At 35.7% G+C, this 15,347-nt stretch overlaps 2 protein-coding genes and 1 long non-coding RNA gene across 6 annotated transcripts; all 3 read left to right on the plus strand.

Moving 5' to 3' along the window:
- Positions 1-192: 192 nt before the first annotated feature.
- LOC105963053 (Tetratricopeptide repeat (TPR)-like superfamily protein) lies at positions 193-2,752 on the plus strand. The gene has a single exon (XM_012987416.2). It carries the CDS (start codon positions 354-356, stop codon positions 2,565-2,567), a length of 2,214 nt encoding a protein of 737 aa, XP_012842870.2. The 5' UTR covers positions 193-353; the 3' UTR covers positions 2,568-2,752.
- An 823-nt stretch (positions 2,753-3,575) lies between these two features.
- Positions 3,576-8,789, plus strand: CKL10 (casein kinase I-like 10). Of its 4 annotated transcripts, none has more exons than XM_088813585.1 (14): positions 3,576-4,452; positions 4,546-4,586; positions 4,764-4,833; positions 4,928-5,076; positions 5,159-5,254; positions 5,946-6,016; positions 6,275-6,336; positions 6,460-6,523; positions 6,612-6,696; positions 6,816-6,942; positions 7,093-7,160; positions 7,256-7,316; positions 7,454-7,593; positions 8,203-8,789. In XM_088813585.1, exons 1-14 carry the CDS (start codon positions 4,377-4,379, stop codon positions 8,479-8,481), a joined length of 1,389 nt encoding a protein of 462 aa, XP_088669711.1. In that variant the 5' UTR covers positions 3,576-4,376; the 3' UTR covers positions 8,482-8,789. The 4 variants fall into 4 exon arrangements, with proteins under 4 accessions (XP_088669711.1, XP_088669710.1, XP_088669708.1 ...); XM_088813584.1 differs by having other exon boundaries at positions 3,594-4,452; positions 7,093-7,166; XM_088813582.1 differs by having other exon boundaries at positions 4,227-4,586; positions 7,093-7,166.
- A 607-nt stretch (positions 8,790-9,396) lies between these two features.
- LOC105963054 (uncharacterized) lies at positions 9,397-14,789 on the plus strand. Its single transcript, XR_001173254.2, has 3 exons — positions 9,397-9,623; positions 14,132-14,203; positions 14,297-14,789. It is a non-coding gene; the product is annotated as an uncharacterized LOC105963054 (long non-coding RNA).
- Positions 14,790-15,347: the final 558 nt, after the last annotated feature.

Here is a 15,347-nt window from a genome sequence, read left to right on the forward strand (position 1 = left end):
TTTCTAGCTATTTTTTGGCAGTCACTAGACACTTTGTAGGTCACTAGACACTTTTTACAGTCTTGTTTATAATGCATCAGAGTGAATCACAAATTCACAACATTTCACCTAACACACACACATATATCGACGAGTGTAAAACGGAATTGTCAATACACCGAGTATTAATTTATCGAAATTCTAGTGTACTTACTTTCAATTTAGAGAAAAATCAACCAACAAATATCAGTTACAAAAGTGGCTTTTTTGTTGTATTTACGGACACCCCTGAAGGTAAAATTTTCAGCTTGGCATTTACACAAACACCTGTATCGCTCTCAACAAAGTGGCCAAAGAACACCGCCAAGAATCCCATGAAAAGTTCGAGTCAGACCCTCAAAATCCTCTTGAGCAATCCGTCTCACATCAAAACGAGCTCCCAGGCCAAACAACTCCATGCCCAAACAATCAAACTCAGAGGAGATGGAGATATCTCATCTCCTCAATTCACCACCATCATTCTCTCTATCTACACCAACTTCAACCTCTTACAAGACTGCCTCTCACTCTTCAACGCCTTCCCCTCACCACCGCCGGCGAAAGCCTGGAAATCCATCATCAAATGCTGCGCTTCCACTGGTAATTTCATGGAGTCGGTTGATTTTTTCAAGAGAATGATTGCTTCGGGGAAAAGCCCAGATAGGAACGTGTTCCCTTCTCTGCTGAAAACCTGCGCCTATTTGGGCGACTTGCGGCTCGGTGAGTCTGTCCATGGCTGCGTGGTCAGGCTCGGTTTGGATTCTGACCTTTTCACTGGGAATGCGTTGATGAATATGTATGCAAAGATGGAGTCTTTGGATGCACGGAATGTGCTTGATGGTGGTTCTGAACCAAATGGATTTTTCAGTTTTAACAGTGATATGATCAAGACTGGATCTACACAAGTTTCTGAGGAAATGTGTGAAGGATTTCGTAAAGAAGTCGACATTTCGGATAAGAAGGGAGCTCTTCTTGTGGATAGTGTGAGGAAAGTTTTCGAGCTCATGCCGATTAGAGATGTCGTCTCCTGGAACACTGTTATTGGAGGATATGTGCAGAATAGGATGTACGAGGAAGCTTTGCTGACAGTGAGAGAAATGGGGAAGACGAATTTTAAGCCCGATTCCTACACTTTGTCTAGCATCCTTCCAATCTTTGCGCAGTATGTAGACATCATCAAAGGAAAAGAGATTCACGGATACGCAGTTCGGCACGGTTTTGACAAAGATGTGTTCATCGGAAGCAGTTTGATCGATATGTACGCAAACTGTACACGGCTTGAAGATTCGTACACTATCTTCAGTTCATCTCCTCGGAAGGACAGCGTTTCTTGGAATGCCATGATAGCAGTTTGTGTCCAGAACGGCAGCTTCGATAATGGATTAAGACTTTTTAGGGAGATGCTGACAGCTGGCATAAAGCCCGTGGCTGTCTCGTTTTCGAGTATAATGCCGGCGTGTGCGCATCTGACGACGCTATGCCTTGGTAAACAGCTCCACGGCTATATTATCAGACGGGGATTTTTCGATAATATCTATGTGGCGAGCTCTTTAATGGACATGTACGCAAAGTGTGGCAACATAGGTGTTGCCAGGTGGATTTTTTATACTATGGAATTTCGTGATACTATTTCTTGGACAGCCATGATAATGGCTTATGCATTGCATGGCCGTGCGCATGACGCGGTTTTGTTGTTTAACGAAATGGTTGCAGATGGAATAAAACCTAATTCCGGATCCTTCCTCGCAGTTTTGACAGCTTGTAGCCACGGTGGATTGGTGGACGAGGCTCGAAAATATTTCAAGATTATGATGCGGGATTATTCCATTTCTCCGTGTGTAGAGCACTATGCCGCGGTTTCGGATGTTCTTGGTCGAACGGGGAAACTGGATGAAGCTTACGAGTTTATATCCAGCATGCATATCGAACCAACAAGCACCGTTTGGTCTATGCTGTTGTCTGCTTGTCGGGTTCACAAAAACGTTGAGCTGGCAGAAAAAGTTGCTGAACGAATATTAATAATCGACCCTCATCATGTGAGTGCTTATGTACTCTTGTCCAATGTTTACGTTGCTGCTGGGAGATGGAAAGATGCTGCAAAGACGAGGGTTTCTATGAGGAAGAAAGGGATGAAAAAGAAAACGGGTTGTAGTTGGATCGAAGTAAAGAACAAGATCCATGTTTTCATCTCGGGAGATGAAAACCACCCGGACTATCCGAAGATAAACGGAGCGCTCCACGAGATTATGGAGCGGATGGAGCTCGAAGGGTATATTCCAGATACGAACACGGTGCTGCATGACGTGGACAACGAGCAGAAGAGGTATCTGTTGTCTGTTCACAGTGAGCGTCTCGCGATAGCGTTTGGTGTGATTAGCACTCCTGCGGGGACCACGGTTCGTGTGACCAAGAATCTAAGGGTGTGCGTGGACTGCCACACTGCTTCGAAGTACATGTCCAAGATCTTGAACAGAGAGATAATCGTTAGAGATATCGTTCGATTTCATCATTTCAAGGATGGGAAATGTTCGTGTGGCGATTTTTGGTGAGACGAAGGCTATTTCGGTCATCTCCGTTCCCCTTACGGACATTTTTTCGTGGAAGGTTCTTGTTGTTATTGTTAGGTGTAAAAGTTTGAGACGAAACTATATTGCAATGGCTGAGCAATTTTGTACAAATTCGTGTTTGTAATCGTCTTTCCTTGGTTCGTTTAATTGATTAATCTCGGTAGGAACACGGTGTTAGCTTGATTTCCCTGCATCAGTTTCCAACTTCACTAGAATATCGGTCGACCGTCGTTCCTGCAACATTAGGAAGGGTTTTCCAGCGTAAAAGCTCCAACTTAATCGATTAAATTACTCCACATGTTCCACAATATCTCTGTCTTTTGAGAATTTCTTTTGTTTCATATTATCTGTCATTTTACAATTCCGATACTGCATTAATTATACATTTTTCAATTATACCCTTACTAACTCCCCAACACTATTTCTGCATTTATTCCTAAGTAAAGGTATTTTGGTGTATCAACATCTATTTTTCTAATTTCAAGACATATTTATTGAGATTTTTAAAAACTTGTGCCAAGGTGAAAAACGACACATATTTAGAAACAAAAGAAGTATACCGTGCACGTAAATATAGTTTAATTGGTGGAAAAAATGAACCGCAACTCAATCGACAAATAAACAAATACGGAAAAAAAAAAAGAAACCCACCCTCGTATTTAGTCGAATAAAATTTAAATACTTCAATTAGAAAAAAAAAAAAAAAAAAAAAAAACTGTGTGCTAATAATCCATACTAACAACCTGCTAATCCTTATTAAGATGAAAAGTCAATTTGAATAGACAGAAAACAACAAACTTGTACCGTATATAATCTAATTAAGTACTCCAATTAACCTAAAGTGTTGAAAAATGCTAATCATTATTAGGTTTTGATTCATTTAATTTAATTTATTTATTTTATTTTATATTTATAAAAAGCTAATAAATACATTATATATATATATATATATATTTTTTTTTTGATGAATAACATTATATATATATATACTATTATACGTATATATATATATATATATGTGTGTGTGTATATATATATATACCGTCAACTGACATCCATGAGATATCCTCAGAAGTTCGTCAGCCCAATTTCTTCTCGCTCTTCTTCAATTCAATCCCCCTCTTTTCTCTGCCTTCCCTCTGCTGTTTTTCTTACACGGATGGATCCATTTCCGAATCTCTTCATCTAAATTTCCCCCCAATTTTTCTCTCCTCTCTCTCCTTAGATTCTTCACTTTCTCTCTCTTAATTTTTCAATTTTCAATTTTCCCCCAATTTTTTGTTCATACATTTCTGTACTCTGGAATAAATTATTTCCTCATCGATTTTTCTGTTTCGCTGATGAAAATAGAAAATCTGGGCTGCTATTATTCCCCCCACCTTCCTTGCTGTACCAGATATTGACTTTCTTTATCTAAAAGATGTCGAATTTCTTCCTCTTGGGGTTTCTTTAGTTTTTAATTTATTCCGTTTATTTATCCCAATCATCGAATAAGAAACCCAGACTTGGTTGATTTTTGTAATTTTTTTTTGTTGTTGTTGTTGTATATTTTGGTTGTAGGTCAGATTTTGGAAAGAGGAATTTTATTTTCTTCTAGGGGATTTTTTTTTCTCGATCATTACCGTTTTGTTTAATGGGTTTGAAGTAGATCTAAAGGGCGTGGGCAGAAATTTGAGGCTTCTGATTGTTGGTTGAATATTTTTGATTTTTTGTACGTTTTGTTGTAATTGTAAAATAAAAAAAAAGGAACAATACCTTTTTAGGTTTTAATTAATCTGTAGCAAATCAATTATGGATCATGTTATTGGAGGCAAGTTCAAGCTGGGGAGGAAGATTGGTAGCGGATCTTTTGGAGAGCTTTATTTGGGTAATCTCATCGGCTATTTTTTATCTCATTTTTTTATTTGTAGGCAAAATGTATATAAATATTTATATATATGCTGTTTTAAATTTCATTCAGGAGTAAATATACAAACTGGAGAAGAAGTTGCTGTGAAGCTGGTGAGTAGACTTTTTTTGTCTTCGAATTGGATAATTGGATTAGGTGTACAATTCTTGAATGAGACTTATGTCCGGAATTTGATGATGCATATCGAATTGAACCCGTTATCTTGTCGGCATGTATTCATTTTGAATGTGTAGTATTTTGGTCCATCTAAGCGACAACTTTTTCTTCAGGAATCGGTTAAAACTAAGCACCCTCAGCTTCACTATGAATCGAAGTTATACATGCTTCTTCAAGGAGGAAGTGAGTACCACTATATTTGCATTATCTTGGTTATTATCTAGTTATCTACAGACACCTAATTAAATTAAACGATGTTCTTGTTTCTCATGTGAAGCTGGGATTCCGCACCTTAAATGGTTTGGAGTCGAAGGTGAGTACAACGCTATGGCTATTGATCTTCTTGGACCAAGCTTGGAAGATTTGTTCAACTATTGTAACAGGAAGTTGACACTGAAAACAGTTTTAATGCTTGCTGATCAATTAGTAAGTATGCCTGCGCTGTGAACGATTATTTTACATGGTTTGATTCTATAGCTGTTTTTACTTATTGCCATTTTTCGTATAGATAAATAGAGTCGAATACATGCACTCTAGAGGTTTTCTTCACCGGGATATAAAGCCTGATAACTTCTTAATGGGCTTGGGACGCAAAGCAAATCAGGTATTCTTTCTTTACTTATAGCATATGTTTCCGCACTTGGATTTTATGTTTGCTTGGCATTGACTTCATTTCCTAAGCTATTTGTAGCTGTGTTGATTACTTAAATTTGGAGGACATAACTATTGCCATGACATTGTCATCGGTTGTTACTTCTCTAATTGTTGAAATCTTCCAGTCAGCTTTGCTGATCAGAAGAACGTAAATTTTTATCTGCTTGAATTTGTTTGATTTTTCTTGTGGAAGAATTACTTATCATATATCCTCACTCCGCGTGTTATACCAGAATCTTAGTTAAGTTTATTGGAGCACATATCGCAGGCATGCGTACTATTGTCAATCTCTATAGCAGAAATCAAACTCTTTTTCTAAATCTAATTTACCCCTTTTATGGATGCTAATGCCAGTTCTTTTCTGCTCAATCATTGTTGCTACTTTAGTTTCGTTGGTATTTCTTTCTTCTATTTGCCATTAGATTTAGATTGGGAGAACTCATTTTTGCTATAACTATCCCACTTCTCATAAAAAGGTTATTTGTTATACCGGTATTTAAAAAAAAATGGTTTTATTATGTAATATACCATAAATCCTTGTTGAACTTTGAAGGAAACCTTAAAGGTAAACAAGTCAAATTGAATTCAAATTGACTTATCTGGCACCAGCTGAGAATTAACCTTTGTTATCTTTGTAACAGGTCTACATCATTGACTATGGACTTGCAAAAAAGTACAGAGATTTGCAGACCCACAAGCATATACCTTACAGGTACTAATACTATCTCAACAAATTATTTTACTATGTGATTTGACATTTTCATCTCCTGCAACTCCAATCCAATCCCCCCCCCCCCCCCCCCCCGCCACCAAAGAAAACAAAAAACTGATTTGTGACATGAATAATTGCTGATTAGTAGTAAAACGTTGTCAACTACGCATTAAGCTTCTCTAATAAAATTTACTGAATTTTTCAGTGTTCCGTAATTTGATCTCGAGTATTTTCATTCACTTCTTTTCGTATTTACAGGGAAAATAAAAATCTCACTGGTACAGCTCGTTATGCTAGTGTAAACACTCATCTTGGAGTTGGTGAGTAGCCTTTCGATCATTACTAGTAGACTGAAAACGACCTTATTGTTTCATGATTTTCTTTCTCACTGACATGCTCGCTTTCATTCTAACTTTTACTATGTTTTTGATTTATTATTACAGAACAAAGCAGAAGGGATGATTTAGAATCGCTTGGCTATGTCCTTATGTACTTCCTCAGAGGAAGGTTGAGATAAGAGCTTTACTTTAGATTTTCTCCACTTTCACATGATTCTCGATCCCACCTACATGACCTGCAATTTCCTGTATTTTAGCCTTCCATGGCAGGGACTAAAAGCTGGCACAAAGAAGCAGAAGTATGACAAGATCAGTGAGAAGAAGATGCTTACACCCGTAGAAGTAATATATAACTTGCTCTATATGACATTTATCTCAAATTATATTATAGTTATCAAGATTGTGGTTATATGAAAATAGAGTGTGTTTTTGGATCCTTAACAAAAAAAAATTCCGGACAGGTGCTTTGTAAATCATATCCAGCAGAGTTCATTTCATACTTCCATTATTGCCGATCACTGCGATTTGATGACAAACCTGATTATTCATACTTGAAGAGACTTTTCCGGGACCTATTTATTCGAGAAGGTAAGAAAAAAATTGAAGGATATTCACGATTTGTTTTTCTTTATCTTTCCATTTTCAAGAGGTTTTTCCAAGACCCGTTTATTTATTCAATAACGTAAATAATATGATTGGCAATATTCATAATTCATTGTCATTCTATTACTGTTGCAGGTTATCAGTTTGATTATGTGTTTGACTGGACTATATTGAAGTACCCACAGATTGGCTCCAGTTCTAGGGCACGTGTTAGTTTTAACTCGATTTTTCGTTTTGGATAAAGATTAATTTATTTCAATATATATTTATGAGTCTTACTTTGTTTTACTGTCAGCAGCCAACTGGAAAAATACCTTTGAACCTTGGAGCATCTGCAGACAAAGTTGAAAGGACTCCAGGTCTGTTTGGTCCTCGTCAATATCTGATGTTTTGTATTACTGTTCATATAGCCTTTTAAGAATGACGAGAAGTATAGTTTTGTAGTGATGATTATTTCTTGTATTATTATGTAATAAGTTGATGTTTTGTCATCTAGTGAGACAAGATGTTAGAGACAGATTCTCTGGAGCAATGGAAGCATTTACCCGAAGGAATGGTTCTAGTGCTGCTGGCTTGAACGGTGGGGACCACTCTAGGCACAGAGCTTCAGAGGACGTACCATCTTCTAAAGATGCGGTGAGAAAAATAAATGAATAAAATGAAAAAAAATGATGAAGTCTTTATCCAGGAGTTTATTGCATTTAGTACCCCTGTGTTATATCAAATTATTAAAAAAAGTCCCCATCTGGTTAATATTAGCAAACCCCCCCCCCCCCCCCCCCCCCCCAACGGACTTGTTTAGCATGCAATCCCTAAACGGTGAGTTTTAGGGGTAGTTTGCTAAAAAAAATTAACCATAGGGGGTGAGGCTAGGACCCACAACCTGTCTATAAATGCAAAATCAACGAAATAAATCAATGTTTCATACACGCTATTATAGCCCAAACATTGGCTAAACATAACAGCTGCCAAAATAGACACATGCTAATGATAGGAAGAAATGGGCAAAACAATAATAATAATTAAAAATAACCCTTTATTTAGGTAATAAGTATTTTCTAATATTAATAATAACACATGAGTTTTTGACGAATTAGAGTAAGCACAGGGGTGTTGAATGCAATAAACCCCTTTATTTAGCTATTATTTATCTGAGAACCCTGCCATTTTCTTTATCTCTACATGCATTCATAAACGAATTCTTGAATTTTCGTAAATGTTTAAATTGCTTGTTGATTTCTCCAGCAAACTGATTCGGAAAGAAACCGGATTTCTCGGCCGAGTAGTACTTCAAAGCGGGCCGTAGTATCAAGCAGTAGGCCCAGCTCGTCTGGCGAGCCGAGTGAGAATCGTCATAGCAGGCTAGGCTCGGGAAGTGGTCGGATATCCACCACTCAAAGATTACAGCCTGGATTTGAGTCCAAGTCTTCTTCTTTCACCCGTGCTTCTGCTACGAGAGGTGTTCGTGACGAAACCCTAAGAAGCTTTGAGCTGTTGACTATTGGAGCTGGCAAAAGGAAATAATAATAAATCGAGTGTTACTAAACACACACTGTAATGTTGTTACCGGTGAGAGAGTTTTAAGAAAAAGAGAAGAAAACCTTCGAAAAATTTGAGATGTTTGTTCTGAATGCATTTACTACTCGTTACTTAATTTCTTGATTCGATGATATATTTGATATGTAAAATACCCTTGAGAGGTGAATATATATATTGCTGAGGGGAAAAAACTATAATCGTTGTATGTGGGTGTACTAGTTGATTGGTCTCGGAAAACGGTGTACGTGTTTGGTGCCTTATGGCACACATGCTATAATCTCCTTTTGTTTTAAGACGATGATGTTTTAATTTGTCCGAATTGTTGGGGGTTTTCTTGCGTATTTTTTTTTTTTGATTAATTTGTGGGAAGAGTGTTGAATTCTACGTGGGATGGACTCGTTGCATCTATATTGCAGGTCTCGTATATGGAATCTGTACACTGGGTAGTTTTTTTTTTTATATCTGACTTGCATACAATCACCATTTGTAAAATATGTATGGATATTATATACGTGTATGGATTCATTGGGTGGTAGTAAGGAATAATCGAACCGGAAGAACCGAATTAATTCGATAAAAAAATGTATGGTTCGGTAAACGGTACAAATTCTTGAAGTACCGAAATTTTGGTTTATCGAGATTCCGGTACGGTTCGGTACGGTTTTACCGAATGAACACCTCTTCATGGCGCAAAAATTTACAATATACACATGCATAATTTAATTTCTAATATCGTTAATAATTTAAATAATATAGTCTTAATAATATCAATAATTTCTGACTATAAATATAAAATCTTCCTTCTTAAATATATATATAAATATAAATAAATATCATTTCATTCTTCAAAAAAAATAAAAAATATTATTAATAAATAATTGAAAAAATATATAATAATTTGTTCTCTTGAAAAGATCCACCTCATTTCAGACTCTCCCAGTAAGCGTCCATCTTCATCACTCTCTTTTAGAACCCTAATTCCCAAACAACAAATTACGCGCATAATTATGCTCTATCCGATCAAATCTACTAATTTTTGGCGGAACTGCGAGATTTTTCTTCGGGGAAGGCATCGATAGCGCACACAGTAATCCTCCCTCGGGCCAAACCATTGGATTGCGTACAAGGTACATTCAATAGCCCACCATTTTTTTATTTTCTTCCGCGATGTATCAAACTAGAAAATTCGTTTATGTTTAAGCAAGATGTTGAAATGGGCAGACTTGATTCTGCGTATTTTACTGGCTTGCGCTTTTGATGAGTAAATAGTTTAGAGATGACGAACATAGCGCAGGCGAACCCGATTTTCGTTAAGATGGAACTTTTGCGTGTAAAATATAGCTTTGTGATTGTAAGAAATGGCATTGCTATATATTTCTTCTGTTCATTTTCTGCTTTTGAATCATCGGTGCATATTTTTATTTTTGGGTTTTAAGCTCCAGTTATCTGTCTTATATATTTGAAAAATTGTCTCGTTGCTACTGGACAATATTATCCGTAAGGCATATATAAGTTTGAAATGGTTAAATCTGTCGTGTTCGTGGTCTTGTCTGTTTTCTAACGTTACGGTAACATTAGAGGGAGACTTAAAAATTGGTATCCGATGTTAGAAAAGATTGGAAAACTTTGCATGCCATGATAGAAACATCTTTCATGCGGCTTATATCTTGATTTTGTAATTAGTTGGAAATTGTTAACATATCATTGTCTAGTGCAGAAGTTCAATAGACACGATAATGTTCAATATGCTAATTCATCTAGATGTAATAGAAAGTTAGCCATTTCAAAACCTCTGTGAAGAAAGATCTTGTTTAAGCATATGAATGCAAGCACAGTGATATAGTTTTGTGAACTTTACAGTTATCGTGTTGGAAATATATTTAAGATAAGACTATAAAGTAAAAGCAAGAATGTGAATATTATTTGTCGAGTAGGATAACAGAAATGGAAAAGATCTCATTCATTCCTGTGGATGGCAATGGGTCAGGTTTTAGACCCGAAACCGACCCTCTTGGGTCGGGTTTGGGTAAGTTATATGGTTCTAAGACGGGTAATGAGTTTAGGTTTTTAGACCCATCCGATTTTAGGTCGGATAACGTGTTGTATAAGAACTAACCTAGAAGGCCCCATATAAATACCAACCCAGATAGTTGCTTTTAATTTCTACAGTTTCACGTTTAATTTTCACTCCTTTTCTTTCATAGGGCTATAGAGATAATCAATATGATTGTGGTATATGTAGGTTTTGCAATAGAGAAAATGAATATGTATTAGTGAGATATTATTTTTTATTTGAATTTAACTTTATTTATTGTAGTAGTCAAATATTTCTAACTATATGTTTCTATTTTAAAAATAAACAAAGTGGCATTATAATTGCCTACAAGGCTACAACACACGCACTCAAAGGAATTTGAACCCCCACGCAAAAGAAGCCAATACCATTAGTCTAAAGCAAAACCATCAATAACAGTTAATGATATTTTTTTGTTATCTACTTGAAATAATGTTGCATTTGAATTTGAGATAATTTTTATCATAAATATACGTGTAAAATATTAAGGAAATTAAAAGATCAAGTTGTTTTGTTTCGTGGTAATGGGTTTGGTGGGCCGGACTTGTTAAATTCGGGTATGGATTGAGACAAGTTTGGGTTTAATACAAACTCTAAAGCGTGTTAGGGTGGGTCTCGGGTTTAGGGAGAATCATACAAATTTTTGTAATAGATGCATTAAGGCAACTCTGCATGAGAAAGTACATAAGTTTCTTCATATGTTAACTTTGAGAAGAGAATCAAAGTTCCTAATTTTATGTAGACCAGCAAATTGCTTTTGGAAGTTGCATTACATATTCGGTAACGTGTCGCAAATGTTGGTACATTTATTTGATGATTAAATTGGTTCATTTGCAGTTTTCCTCTAATCTCTTTCCTCTTGGTCATTAAATGTCTTCTGCTTTTCTTTCTTGTAGCACTATTCATAGAATTAAAGTGCATATACACTAAATATCATTACTAGATTCCAGAAATACAGAGCCAGATTTCAAATTGACAGTGAGGTTCAAGTAATTTACGGATTTAGTTAATAAGGTGAATACTCCTTATTAGACTTAAAAATTTTCGTAATTTTGGTAAATTTCGAAGTAATGATTTCTACAATGGCTACATTCATTAAAAAATATTAATGTATATATGTGTGTGTTTGTGTGTCTATATATATATATATATATATATATATATATATATATATATATATATATATATATATATATATATATATATATATATATATATATATATATTAATTACTGAGATTTTTTCTCAAATCATTCATGAAAATTACGTGAATCATTTTTGCCTGATACAGCATATAGCATGTGCCAACTAAGTAATTAGCGTGCATCCACAATTTCCATTTTCCAATAACGACAACATTTTTTAAAATTTAAAAACGATTCGCTGTTAGGTGAGACAAATACAATTGGTTCTAACTAATCCATTCAACGCCCCGTTCAACATTGTATTTTACAATAACTGCCAGTGAATAGGAGCACTTATTTCCTGTGAGCACAGATAGGATTTGAACGGCCTGCCCTCTTTTTTTTCTATAAATTGGATGTTTCCTGGCACATACCTATTGCATCGCCTTCCCTTCATTCTACCTTAGCCTTCCCTTTGCTTTCTAGGTTTTCTCTCATATCTAGATTTCTTACCAATTCGTTTTTATTTTTTTTCTAATTTTCAAGGCTGTATTTTCAGCCTTAGAAATCTAGATTTCTTTCCAATCTTTAACTGCATTTATATACACCATGTCTCTGAGTAAGCCAATTTCTGGTTTCCGAAAAGTTGATGAATCGGAAACCATTCGAAGTCCTAAGAGTTCTCGTTCAGTTCCAATTGCATGTCGTGTGTGTGATAGAGTTTTCTATGACAACGTCAGCCTCGTGTTGCACTTTGAGTGTCACATCGAAGACGAAATTTCTTTGAACTTATCGCAGTTTTCTTCTTCTCTGGAGAAAAGGAGAAAGGCATCTTTTGATGCTCGTGCGAGTCTATCACCACCAACCCCCCATCCAAACATAAGCCACTACGGATCTACTTCCGCTTCTTCATCAAGTGAACCATTAATGTATCCTCAATTAGGCGCAAGGAGCTTTGCTAATGGTTCGGCTCATTTACCTCCCTTACATATAAGGGAGATAACTGGGGCAGAACTGCGCCTTTCTAGATCCATGAATCCCCAAATCAGGCGGCCCGTACAGCCCGTACAGCCCGTTCCGGAGATTATTATTCCGGAGGTTATTATTCCGGAGGTTATTATCCCGGAGGTTATTGTTCCGGAGATTATTATTCCGGATATTATTATCATAACTGATGACGAGGAGAACAATAATGAAGACGAGGAGGACAATAAAGAGGTGGCGGCTGAGATAGATTTGGAATTGAAGCTTTAAAAGACTCATTAATTGCATTAGTGTGATTCTAGCTGGATATGCGTGCATGGTTTTTGCTTTTTGTATGGTTGTTTTCCTGTTCCTTCAAAGAATGCTGTAATAGCGTTTTCATCCAAGTAGTACTATGTTTTTAATAAAGAAATGTTTTTTTTTCTCTTTTTTTTTTTTATCGTAAATTAATTCCCATTTGAAACTGAATGAGGAAAATGCAAAAGAAATAATTTGCCCTTATCTGGTTACTGATGAAAATGGAGAGGAGATTTTTACGCCATTATTGTGATGCGAAGTTTTTATTAGAATGGAAATGAGAAATGAATTCCATTGGTTATTATTCTTCGATATTTCGCATGTGACATATACATACATGTCTAGATGCATTAAGGGTCAATACAGATAACCACCCTACACGTACGTACATATCCCAAATTAAATTAAATTGCAATTGTAGGTCGAAATAGCCCGTTCTGATACAAAATAATTGGCTTGATCTTTCCTCGTGACAAATGTGTTTTCTGAAATCACTTTGATCTATCACCGAACTGCGATTACTATATCATTGGTTTTGTTGCATTCGTGTATTTCTGGTTTTCTTTGGTCTTCATGTTCGTTTTTTTACGTTCCATTGTTGAAATCCTTGATTTTCTTGAGAAATGGTGTGCTGGGAATAATGGTTGAAATCCGACTCATATGTTCGTACGAAAATAGTTGCACAAAAACTATGAATAGGAGCGGGGACTCTTGCGTGTGTGTGGTGGGGTTGGTGTGTGTGTGTGTGTGTGTGTGTGTGTGTATGGAAGTTGTGGGGCCATGACTCTTTAAATCTTGTGATAATCCTCTATATATATGTTCTTTTGTTGTAGAGTTTGTGTAGGAGTGATGTCATATGTAAGGTAGAATGGCCATATGTCGAATTCTTAGCCTATCCTAGGATATATGTCATGTTATTCTCATGTCTGAACTCCGAATATGATTGGTACCTCAGCTTCGGATATATGTCATGTTATTCTCATGTCTGAACTCCGAATATGATTGGTACCTCAGCTTTTTCATTTTGTAGATAAACACTACATAAATTGTTCTTCGCTATTTATTTAAAAAAAACTTCGTGTATAAGCTTTATGTTTCCACTAGTATCGAGTCGATTATTCTGTATGCTGTATATAACTGATTTCTGGCATTGCAGGCTTTATACCATGAAGCAGCATGAAGAGAGAGAAGTATGCACTACTTCATTTCGGAACCCTAATCCAAAGAGGTGAGCAGACTTTCAGTTTATTGAATTAAGTAGTGTAAATATGTCAAACGAAGTTAGTTCATTCATTTGATGCTATCGTATTTTATAATTCAGTGTTCTTTAAAAGATTCGTTTCTGCATATTCTCCATTGTCCCGGTGAAAGTACGCACAAGGGAAATTGTTGAATGGGATTTCAGGCAAAGAGACTTTTAACTCTCAGGACTGTGACCCTCTGCATACTGATGGCAAGGTTAGTCGCTTATTAGAAAGGCAAAAAAATATGGGTATTTACTTTTACGATGTACAAATGAAGACATGATTGTTGCAGTAAAAGGTGCTCTCTGGAAATTTCGTTTCGTTTTTCTTGATCTTGTGTTCTTGGTCCTAGAAAGAGAGATGATCACCATTACCTAATTCTTGAAGTTTATATTTAAATTTAGGTGTGGTAATATGGATCCATACTGATCCGGTCCGACCCGCATTGGGTCGAACAAAAAATCGAGCTAACAGTTTGTGTGTTGAACCATTAAGGTGTTTGGGATAATATTAATTTTGGCTGCGAAGTTGGGGTATTACCCGAACGAGGTTATACGTTGTGTGTTATTATTTTACTGTATGTTGTCATTGCGTACGTACTATGTTTTTTAATCGTCAAGCGAAATTCACATTTTTTTTCAGAAATCACTTATATGTTCAAAATCATTATTTTTATATTTATAATGCGCGTACATATATCATAGAGTATGTTTATTCGTAATTATGCATGAATTTGTTCATCTAAAAGTTGTTTCACTAGTTTTTGAATCGTAAGCAAAAAACACAGAAAATTGTATATACTATAGCTCACATTTTTTTTTCAGAAATCGCTTATATGTTCAAAATCATTTTTTTTATATTTATAAAGCGCGCGTGTGTGTGTATATATATATATATATATATATATATATATATATATTATAGAATGTGTTTATTCGTAATTATGTATGAATTAGTTCATCTAAAAATTGTTTCACTAGTTTTTGAATCGTAAACAAAAAACACAGAAAATTGTATGCTATTATAGCTAACAGTTTTTGCTAAAAATAACTTAAATGTTCAATTATTTTGTATATTTATTCACATTCAAATAAATACTTGGAAATGTATTTAATACACAAATAGGTA

Source organism: Erythranthe guttata, chromosome 14, assembly GCF_056151865.1.
Source record: "Erythranthe guttata isolate IM_541 chromosome 14, IM_541, whole genome shotgun sequence".
NCBI lineage: Eukaryota > Viridiplantae > Streptophyta > Magnoliopsida > Lamiales > Phrymaceae > Erythranthe > Erythranthe guttata.